Source organism: Trichomycterus rosablanca, chromosome 23 (assembly GCF_030014385.1).
Source record: "Trichomycterus rosablanca isolate fTriRos1 chromosome 23, fTriRos1.hap1, whole genome shotgun sequence".
NCBI classification, from domain to species: Eukaryota; Metazoa; Chordata; class Actinopteri; order Siluriformes; family Trichomycteridae; genus Trichomycterus; species Trichomycterus rosablanca.
In genome coordinates this window covers 194319-206286 of record NC_086010.1, presented here as the reverse complement: position 1 = coordinate 206286, position 11968 = coordinate 194319, and the positions used below count along the sequence as shown (strand labels likewise).

Below are 11968 nucleotides of genomic sequence, written 5' to 3'. Positions count from 1 at the left end.
CAAACACTCCTCCTGTAGAACTCTACACACCAGTCCGATAACAGATCCTCATTAGATCTGAGGTCTGATCTGATCTGATCTGATCCTCACTGGTCGGTGATCCCGGATCAGGTGCGTTGATGGTGATCGTTTAGGGTTTTGGAGCAGTGAGGAGATCTGATCTATAACAATCTGATTCCACACTGATCCGAGTGAACCTGCACAGTGTGCCGTGTTTGTCATTAATCTCACTGATGGACTCATGACTGTGGGGAGTTGTGTTGTGTTTTGAACCTTATAAGCAGATCTGGATTTGATGTACAGAGAAATGATTGAGGATCTGAGACGTGATCCATTTACATTAACAGCACTGAACATACGCCTTTATGCAGAGCGACGTACAGTACAGTTACAGTCTGAGCAACTGAGGGTTAGGGGCCTTGCTCAAGGGCCCAACAGCAGCATTCTAAAAACTAGTCCAGTACCTTATTTCTGTTAAACGGCTTCACTTTCAGTGCAGATCAGATTTACTCATCATGAGGTGACAGGCAGGGGTTCCTTCCATACCTTGGCGAGAGACCACTGTTCCACGTCCTTTTGAGTAGAAGATTCTGGATGTTTCATTCTTAAGAATATGAGATGTAATTGGTTCTGACCTGCATGCCAGTAAGTGTGTTGTTTTTAAGATTTTGAATTGTTAGTGTTTGTTGTCTGTATTTTGAAATTAAACACAGACGTTGGGTCTGTGTGAGAAGCTATCGACCCGCCCTGCTCCCCTGTACCTACCTGATCGGCTCCTCAGTGAAGAGGATTCTAATCAGACCTGCACTCATAATCAGATTATTTAGACGCTCTACTTATACAGATACACACCCATTACATCAGCACAGCTTTAGCTCACTAAGCTAACACAGTTAGCGCTAGCACACAGCTAACGTCTCCCTCCGTGTACCGAAAACGTTTTAACTCTCCCTGACGCCCCAATTTACAAATAAACCCACACTGGTATAATTACACCTTTATACAGATTACACATCAATGAGAATTTATCTACATGTGAAAGGAACTCTGTTGGTTGCTCATCTCATCATTCGTCCGCCATGTTTGTAGTTTTTGGTGAGGAAAGTCGTGCCGCACTGAATGCTGGGATTGATCTTCAGCGCTGAGGAGGCGTCGGACGCTCCCTCGTCATTCAGTCAGATCATCACTCAGAATTAAGGCGCCTCAGCAGGAGCGTTTTAAGGGAGCTAAGGATTTAGACACGCCCTCTTCTCTGGAGTGTAGGATGATGGGAAATGTGTCTGTGTATAGAGAGAGCTCGGGGTTTACTCACGGTAACGTACAGAAGATCAGCAGAAATGAAAGTTAAACTCTGTTACTCTGTTCTCACGTCTCTCCGGCTCTGTACTAACAACAACACACAAACATTCTGAACTCGGCTCCGAATCGAGTGTGAAATAAAAGTGCAGTTTTACTCCTCTCCACCGTGAGGTGCTAAAAAGTGCCAAAATCCTCCCCCAGATTTGGGGCGTGGCTGTTCCAGAATGGACGTTAGAGTGTTATTAGAAGTTTCGGGGAAGTGGCTAAACCGTCCTTGACATGTGAATTAACGTCTTTATTTCCTCTTTCATTTTTTTGCTGGATTAAGTTGCAGTTACAGTCTGAGCGATTACTTCTGTCTGGTCTCTCAGCCACACCCCAAATTCAGCAGAGGATTGTGATTGGACAGTGATTACTCCTCATTGTGGCACGAGTACAGCACTGCTTGGACTGAAATCCGCCGACTGTAGCAGATGCTTTTATCCAAAGTGACGTACAGTCTACAGTATCAAACAGTTGAGGGTTAAGGACCCAACAGTGGCAACCTGGGGGTGGTGGGGCTTGAACCAGCGACCTTCTGATTACTAGTCCAGTACCTTAACCTCTAGGCTACAATCTGCCAAATGGATTAGCATGCGGGCCACTCCTGGGTAGATTGGAAGTGGCGGTGAAGTTCTGGACAGGTGTTAGAGTAACCTCGGCTCTTTCCTTACACGGTGGTATAGTGTTCCTGTAGAAGCTTTAAGGTGCTGCGTGACGTCTGATTGGAGGGTTGAAGATGAGGTCTAGGCCGCTGCTGAACCTGAGCCCGGCTCTGTGGGTTCATCCGTCCTCAAGTGAGAACTCAAGTGTTCTGCAGATTTCTACACCTCAGGTTACCAGCTCTGCTTCAGCTGCATTATACAATCCGAGCATTTAAAGGTTAGGGGCCTCGCTCAAGGGCCCAACAGTGGTTAGTCCAGTACTGTACCCGCTGAGCAGACGCTGCCCTCTGTGTTGGTGTGATTTCATTTCCTGTCCGTACAGATGAACTGTAAGCTTTTATTCCCTGCAGGTCCTGAGCGCAGTGCACCATGCCAGGCACCGGGACCAACCACAAGTCCCGCCCGCACGGTTACAGTTACCGCCAGACTCGAACCAGCTCCAGTTCCACCATCCAGGACTCGTACAGCGACCAGTACACCAACAAACAGGAGTCGTATAAGAACTATCACAACAGCAGCAAGGACTCGTACCACAACCACTACAGCGAGGTCCCACGCCCCATCATCATCGACACTCAACCGTCCCACAATCCTCCTCGCTACGTTAACGCCGGGACCAGTTCCTACCGCGCCGCTCACGCCACCGATCACGATGCGTACCGAGACGTCTCCAAACCTGCTCAGGATCCGCTTCGAAATATCAAACCCAATCAGGAGGCGTACCTGGATGGCCCCCCCGCGAGTCCCGATCACAAGATGAACCAGGAGCCGTATTACGACACCAGACCGCACTCATACCCCGGCAACCAGCTCACCTCCCACGAGCGCGATCACAAACCCAGCCAGGATCCTGTCCGAGACCAGTACGCCCCCGTCCCGCAGCAGGACTCGCCCCGTGACCCCTCCGCCGCTCCCTCGCGGCCCATCGTCATCGACACCCAGCCATCTCACCGCCTGATCCCCAACTCCTCCTGCGGCTCGTGTTCCTGGCAGGATTGTCGAGCTCTGATCTGTTGCGTGTTGACCTGCGGGTTCTACGGTCACCGCCAGCCCTGCGTCCCCGCTCAGGAGAGCTCCACCGATCCCCCGCCCAAATTCGAACCCGAACCTCTCCAGCTCGAGCCCAAGTCCGAACCCAAGCCCGAGCCCAAAGGGACCAACCAGCTGAGTTCTGAGAGCTTTCATTACCGTGACGTGCACCTAAACGGGAGGAAGGTGAACAGCCTGGCGAACTCAGAGGCTCCGCCCCGGCGCAGCAGGACCACGCCCAAGGGCGAGAGCCAGCGACCCGTCAGCAACACTAGCATTTACTCCAGAGAGGACCTGGACGTGGACGACGTGGACGACGGAGGGACCGACATCGACTCGCTCATCACCAAGAAGCTGCTGGAGCTCTACAAGCTTCACCAGATCGAGCAGCTGGCCAAGTGCACGTCCGACCTGTCGTTCTCACGCAAGACCAACGAGATCAGCGAGCTGATCATCAGCATCGCGCAGGACTACAACCTGCAGGAGCAGGAGGCCGAGTGCCGGCTCGTCCACGGCGTCATCCGCATCAGCACCAGGAAACACGCCAAGGGCTGCAAGAGCAAGGACAAGTCCCAGGATGCACCGCTTCAGCCCAGCGGGAGGAGGGACGCCACGCTGCCCGACAGCGGCAACGACACCATGACCTTCACCTTCAGTAACGGTACGTACCGCTCACGTCATCGCTGTCACTGACCGCACACCAGCTCTATTACATCACACCTCTCAGCCTGTTACGTAATGATGTCATAATGATGTCACACAAACCTCAGATTCAGAGAAGTGTGGACAGGACGTAAAATGCATATCAAAGTGATTCACTGTTCAGCTCTGTAACCTCACTGTTTGCTACGTTAAAGCTAATGTTTTGACCTTTGACCCTGTGTTCTCTTTAAGATGAGCCGAAGATGCTGGTCTCTGATTCGACGCCATCGGATGATCTGGCACGAAAGATGCGCATGTACAGCGGGCGGAGCGGTGAGTCCCACACCGTCATTCTGTCCACCGACATTCGCTCATGTGATTATAAACGTTCGTAAACGTTTTAATGAGGGGATATTCAGCACCTCGACACCTCAGGGGTCCTGTTTTTATTTATTTATATTTATTTTGCTGTGTGTTTCTCTGGTTTTTTATTTGCTTGTTTATATCAGAGAATCTAAACATGAACAGAAATAAATAAATTTGAAGCTGATTTTTCGCCTCTTTCATCAACAAGGCTCTCCTCCGCCTGCACAACTGACCGGTTCAAACCAGCCTGTTTATGTTTAGTCCACACCAAGTCCCTCACTTCTTTATGCTAACAGTAGTTTGCTGTTGTGGGGGCGGTGTGGTAGAGCTGCTGGTAGAGTGGGTGCTGCAGAGCAACGTGGATCCCTGGAACCTGGGTTCGATCCTTGTCTCTGTACTCAGTGTGTCATTTACATTTACACTATTTAGCGGACGCTTTTTATCCAAACCGACTTACAGTACTGTGACAGTATACAGTCTGAGCAATTGAGGTTTAAGGGCCTCGCTCAAGTTCCCAACAGTAGCAACCTGGCAGTGGTGGGGCTTGAACCAGCGACCTTTTAATTACTAGTGCAGTACCTTAACCGCTAGGCTGCACCTGCCCAGCTGTGTCAGTATTTGACCTCGTTTGTTCTGTGCTGGTCTGAGTTTCCTTCTAGTGCTTCATTATCACTCTGAATCCTAATACATGCAGAAGGTGGATTGGCTGCTGTAGCTCTCCTGTAGGTGTGAGGTGTGTGTGTGTGAGTGTGAGTGTGTGTGTGTGTGAGTGTGTGTGAGTGTGAGTGTGTGTGTGAGTGTGTGTGTGTGTTTGCCGGCGGTTCGAGTTTCACCGTGAGTGTTTTGTTTTACACTCTAGTATCTCAGAGGCTCCGTCCCAGAATCCTCGGCTTGTTTTCTGGTTCTTTTGTGCAGCGGGGGTCAGGCAGTTTTTTGTGGGTCGGGCAGTTTTTTGGGCGTTTGACCCCCCGGATCCTCTGAGTGTAAATGTAGATCTGGTTGATGGTGGAACTGAGCTCTGATTTGAGGTGCTGGAATGTTTTATGACGCGTGTGGGTCCTCAATCCGTGAGACGTGAACCTGCACCCTCCTGATGTGCTGTGTTCACATGATAGTATTTTATTTTACTCCCACAAGGACCAAAGCATGGCCTCCATGAAACAGATGAGCACCTGAAAGTACATGAGTGCTTAAAACCCACAGAGTCGTTCCTTCATGTGTTGGTTTGGTGTTTTGAGCAGGAGGTTCATGTATTTCTTGGGCCGCGTCCTAAATCGACCCTGATTGTCGTATCGACGTTATAAACGAGTGTATTTAAACGAGGGAGGAAGGTGATGGGGCTGCGACACCAAACCCACTTGATCTGGCTGGTTCAGGATCTCCAGCGCTCGAGTCTTTACCTCTAAATATCACTAAAATAAAAACTACAGACTCACGTTTATAATAATAATAATAAAGATTTGTTTGTGTTTCTGTTACTGACGGAATTACGTCCATAATCAATAACATTATTTATTCCTGATCATTATTAATTATTTCTTTATTATTTTACTGTGAGATTATTTATCAGATTATTATTATTAGAGAGAAGGAAAGAGATATAATATATAATCTATAATAAATATAATAATGCATCACAAGATGAATCTGAAGGATCCGAGCACGTCGGTGTGTATCAGATTATTTATTAGATGTTTTATCGTGTGTTTATTTGAACAGCGTACTCCTCAGGAACAGCCACGGCCACAGACTCTTCAGGAGAGCCGCTGCTGTGCTGACGACCGCACCGGGCGCCCCATCACCGATCCGTCCATCTGATCAACGACTGTTACACACCGGCAACCGGATTAAACCGACCCTGCTGTGTCTGATTACAGGACGGATTAAAGAGAACCGATTCAGATCCGGATTACAGACTAAAGTGCCGGATTACTGACCACAGAGCCGGATTACTGACCCCAGTGTCGGATTAAAGACCTTTAATCTGGATTACTGACCACAGAGCCGGATTACTGACCACAGAGCCGGATTAAAGACCACAGTGCTGGATTAAAGACCTTTAATCTGGATTACTGACCACAGTGCCGGATTAAAGACCTTTAATCTGGATGATGATATCAGAGATTAGGAGCGATGGCTCCTCCGTGCTGTTTGTCTCTCGGATCACAGAAACTCCTGAATCAGACTAAAGATCAGACCGTCGGATTATAAACCTCTGGACCAAAAACCCTGGAGACTTTTGAACTGAATTACAGACAGTCCAGTGAGGTTACGGAATAGTACTATCAGGATTACAGACCACACGTCCATATTGCTCACATGGATGGAATTACGACCTCTCGAGCAAAACTCTCTTCTGGATTATTGACATTTTACCTCACGGCTCCTCCGTCAGATTATACAGTGCAGATCAGACACGTGGAGCCAGACTAAAAGCAGAAGAGCAGATTATCAGATCAACAGATTATCAGATCAATAGATTACAGACTTCTGTTCTCCTCAGCCAGATAAATAAAATTATAAACCACGCTGTCGGATTAGAGACGATTTAAATCCTTTACAATCCTTCATCTGAACCTGAGATTATTACTTGCAGCACTGAAATCACATTTAAATGTTGGATTAAAATCCTCCGAATTGCCTCACGAACACTTAAACTCATGGATTACACACACACACACACACACACACACACACACGTCTGCGTTCAGGTCTCGTGGTTGGATTAAAGGATTCTGGTGGGATTATAAAAGTTAGATCTTAAAACTGACATCCAGATTAAAGACTGAACAGAGACTCAAAATCTTTTGACCAATCTGAGCTCAGTCTGACCAGCGGATCTGAGATGTCAGGACCAGATTATAGAGATTATCTGGATTAAATACAGGCCCAGATTAGAGACGTTACGCCGTCCATGTTTAATAATCTGGATTAAAACTGTAATGAATCTGTTATAGAGATCACACAGCCAGATTATTAGAGATTGATATGCTGGAATAAATGGGATTAGAGAATGAGATTACAGACTCCTTGATGGGAGGATTTAGAGACTCCACAGGTCAGATTAGTGATTATGCAGCTGGATTTAAGATGTTATGACTGGATTATAGAGATGATTTGATAGGTCTCACAGCCTGAGAAACGTCAGATTACAGATTATTAAACAATATCACTCAGATCTCAGAGCCACCTACTCTAACCTTTACATTTAGATAAACTAAAGATTCCAGTACAGGATTAGACAGATTAAAGATCTGATGTCTGGATTATTGAGACCCTCGGCCGGATCAGACGCGGGTTCGTTGGGTTCTGAAGCGCCAGGGTTTATTATTAGAGATTATTTACTACGTCGGATGATTCTGATGATCTGGATTGTTGCTTCAGCTCCTCTCAGCTGGTTTGTGAGAGTTTCAGATGAGCTGTATTTATTCTGGACTGATTGTGTACCTGGACGTGAGGAGCTCGTACCTGGACGTGTTTGTGTGTGTTTCTGTATCAGACCGACTGTTTTTTCTGCAGCATATTTTTCCTGTTACATGATTTTGTTTTTCTCGGGTTGGTCGACCTGCTCACTCCTCAAACACGTTGTGGTTTTTGGTTTTGAAATAAAGGACGTTGTTTATTTTCTCCTCTTTTTGTTTACATGTGTAAAAGGTCACGGTGAGTTAGCGTGTTAGCACCAGGATTCTGAAGTTACTGATGAAAATCTGCTCGTTTTCTTCACGTCTGTCTGCAAACTTTCAACCGGCGTTCAGCGTTCTACCCTCCTCCTGTAACCTGAACCTGTGTGTGTGTGTGTGTGTGTGTGTGTGTGTGTGTGTGTGTGTGTGTGTGTGTGTGTGTGTGTGTGTGTGTGTGTGTGTGTGTGTGTGAGAGAACTTGTTTATCTGGTTGGACAGAGCAGGAAATAAAAGGAATGAGAAGTTGGAGGAGGGTGTGAACTCGGCGTCACGGATGTTTTTATAATTTGTTTTTTGTTCTGATTTTATTTCAGCTTTTTTTTAATAAAGTGTAAAACATGAAACTGCAGATCTGATCGTGTGAGATTCTTTTATTGATCGTTTTGATCAGTTTCACAATCACTCTGCTGTTATTATGATTGTGATTAGGGCTGGGCGATATGGATCAAAAATTATATCTCGATATTTTTTTCTGAATGGCGATATACGATATATATCTCGATTTTTTTTTTATTCCATAAGGTAATAACAAAAAGACACTTCTGAGACAAAGCTACATGTTCCAATTTTTTTACAGGCACTTTTATTAATATTCATGCTGGGGAAGCTTCACACAAGAATTATTTTTCCTTAAAAAAAAAAAAAGAGCTATTCTAAGGAAAAAAAAAAGTTGTTTTCTAAGGCATCTCCGGTCGTCTAATGTGAATTACAAATATATTGTCTGGCCCTTTAAGAATGTTAAATGTACTATAGGGCGCAGGGAGCGAGTGTGTAGGGAAGATGTCGGAATGACGGTTTCCGGCTGAGCTTGTGTGACATTAAAAGTAAAACCCCGTTAAAGTAAACCCCTCGTTAACCCCCCACCCCCCCATGTTTGGACTTTATACATTATTTTATGTATATGTCGCCACAACATTAACATTTACATTCATATTTTCTTTTACTGTATAGAACTCAGTTCTGTAATACAGGCAGAACTAATCGTTCATGTTACTGTGTAACTATTACAACATCTAATGCATTTTAATCAGCGTTCTTCTTCATGCACTTTATTATTATTTAACAGCTTTATTTGTTGTTTAATTGCTGTTTGCTCCTTGTTTACTGCAGAGTTAGTTCATGCAATTTAATAATGTTTGGTTGTTTATTGGCCGACAACAAGAAATAATATAATAGAAGATAAATAAATAAATGACGTGTCGGACGTCGGGCGATCGTCCAGTATAAACTAACACGACCACGTACAACATCCAGTACAGAAATCACTCCCATAATATTTGTTTTTACAGATAGAGCAAATATCTGCACATCACATATACAAACACACGAGTCAGAACAACAGGAGACGCACCGCTACGTTATTATTACTTTCTCAACACTTAATGTGAAGTAAATACGTGCATGTCAGCGCGTGCATGCGCTTGTGTTGGTTTTTAAAACAAATAACGACTCGTTTTCTTGTTTTTTAACTTTGGGATTTGAAGTGAAAACGAATGAAGGTACACGGAGCTGGAACCTTTTATCTGGACTTGTTTTCGGCGTTCTCTACAGAATACATTATTCTGCTGCTCATCTGACACTTTGAATTCGAACCATCTCCAAATAATTACAAAAAGAGTCATTATTATTCTTTTTAGTAAGCAGCTCCTCTTCGATAGCTTCTGTCATGTCTTTATCCGTCTCCATGCTATCGCTGCCTGCAGGACTTACTGGTGAAGCGGTGGGGAGGGGCGAGTTGTGTTCAGTGAGGGAGAGGGGCGGGGCAGTGAGGGAGAGGGGCGGGGCAGTGAGGGAGGGGGGCGGGGCAGTGAGGGAGAGGGGCGGGGCAGTGAGGGAGAGGGGCGGGGCAGTGAGGGAGGGGCGAGTTGTGTTCAGTGAGGGAGAGGGGCGGGGCAGTGAGGGAGAGAGGCGGGGCAGTGAGGGAGAGGGGCGGGGCAGTGAGGGAGAGGGGCGGGGCAGTGAGGGAGATAGGCGGGGCAGTGAGGGAGGGGGGCGGGGCAGTGAGGGAGATAGGCGGGGCAGTGAGGGAGAGGGGCGGGGCAGTGAGGGAGAGGGGCGGGGCAGGTGAACATGTGCAGAGACAAACTAGGAGAAGAGAAAGACGAACTGTCGGATCTAACTGGAACGCAACATTTATATCGATATACGTGATATTGTCTTATCTTATATCGCGTATGAAAATATATCGATATTTTATAAAATCTCGATATATCGCCCAGCCCTAATTGTGATGATAAGATGGCGTATCTGCTAACATGGTGACGTCTTTTCCCAGGAAGTCGATGCCAGGCTTAATTTTGTACGCACTACAACAGAGTGTGTGTGCTTGAGCGTCCTGCCTGCAGTCCAGATCTGTCTTTTATTGTAAATGTCCAGCTCATCATGAAGAGGAGAATCAGACGACGGTGAGCACGGACTGTTGAGCAGCTGAAGAACGGAGAAAAAATCCACTCACAACCATTAGTGTCCTCAGTTCCTCACACATTAAACAGTAGAAATGAATAGGAACGCTGATGGAACACAGGGAGAACACAGGGGGGACACAGGGAGAACACAGGGGAGAACAGGGAGAACACAGGGGAGAACAAAGGGGGGACACGGGAGAACACAGGGAGAACACAGGGGAGAACAAAGGGGGAACACGGGAGAACACAGGGGGGACACGGGAGAACACAGGGGGGACACTGGAGAACACAGGGGAGAACACAGGGAGCACACGGGAGAACACAGGGGGGACACAGGAGAGAACACGGGAGAACACGGGGAGAACACGGGGAGGAACACAGGGAGAACACGGAGAACACGGGGAACACGGGGGAACACAGGGAGAACACAGGAGGGAACACGGGGAACACAGGGGGAACACGGAGAACACAGGAGGGAACACGGGGGAACACAGGGAGAACACGGAGAACACGGAGAACACAGGGGGAACACAGGAGGGAACACGGGGGAACACAGGGGGGAACACAGGGAGAACACGGGGGGGGGGGGGGGGGACACGCCCCTGTCCTGACTTTTCTGGAAGATGTTTTTAATACAGGGATGAAATTCTAAATGTGTTTCTATTTCCAAACTAGAATGAAGTGAAACATTATAAATCTTTTCTTTCTACTTTGATCAGTGAAATAAAGATTGAAGAGAATGAAACATGTCACACATTCTTCATTTTACTGCAGTTTTACTGAACTGTGGTGGGAGCTCAGCAGTTAAGGTACTGGACAAGTATCAAAAGGTTGCTGGGTTAAGCCCCACCTCTGTCAAAGAGCAAGGCCCTTAAGACCTGATGTTCAGTCGTTTTAATGTCCCAACTGTTCTGGAAACTGGGTTTGTAATTATCTCCCTCAGTTTCTGCTCTCATTAGTGGCCTGATAAAGTGGTATTGAAACAATAAATTTAGATTATTTTATTATTTAAAAGCGATATTTACACAGTTTACTTATTTAAATGTTTATAATAAGAGAAACAAACTATTAGCAGTAACGCGTGAGCTTCAGTAGCTGTTGTTCCTCACAGTCACCACTAGGGGGCAGCAGTGTTCTGTACTAATGTTATTAAAGCGCCACCTGCTGGTTACTGAATGTATCACCTCTGTTCGAGCTGCTGAACTGCATCCATTTTGAGCGGTGAGGTGGGTGCCGCACAGTAACATGGGTCCTGAGGACCTGGGTTTGATCCTACAAGTACCAAAACACCTCCCAATACAATCAGAAGGTGGATTGGCTGCCCTAAATTACTCCATTTTTACTTGAAGTTTGTCAGTGTGCTGTTTATCTCAACTCAAACTCTAGCGCAGCTTTATTGACATGACAAAATATGGGCATTCGTATTACCAAAGCTCAGGAACATTTAGAAAATGTAATTAAAATAAAGTAAAATACACTAATGATAATAATAATAATATCAAGTGCACAGTTTTTTTTACTTAACATACTTAGTGTACTGTATGTTTATGTCTCTGTTCTGTGTGTGTGTCAATTTGGCATTAAATGTGTGCGTGATAGCCTGTGATGGGTTGCCGCCCAGTTCAGGGTGTCCCAGCTTTGAATCCAGTGTTTTCATGTGGCGCCGGACCAACCATGACCCTGACCAGGATCAATCTTTTCGTAAAAATGAATAAAAGTCAGTTGTGACGCTTTCGATCGGGGACTTTTATTGTGTCTTTTTGACTCTGATTTCCGGGACGCGGGGCGCTTTTATGCGGTGTGACTCGGCTTCCGCTTCCCCTCTTCCTTCCGTCTCCGTGCT

At 46.3% G+C, this 11968-nt stretch overlaps 1 protein-coding gene across 1 annotated transcript; it reads left to right on the top strand.

Moving 5' to 3' along the window:
- The first annotated feature begins 2372 nt into the window (after positions 1-2372).
- On the top strand, positions 2373-5969 carry kdf1a (keratinocyte differentiation factor 1a). The gene is made up of 3 exons (XM_062985150.1): positions 2373-3693; positions 3927-4007; positions 5760-5969. The coding sequence occupies exons 1-3, from the start codon at positions 2373-2375 to the stop codon at positions 5816-5818; spliced, it is 1461 nt and encodes a 486-aa protein (XP_062841220.1). The 3' UTR covers positions 5819-5969.
- Positions 5970-11968: the final 5999 nt, after the last annotated feature.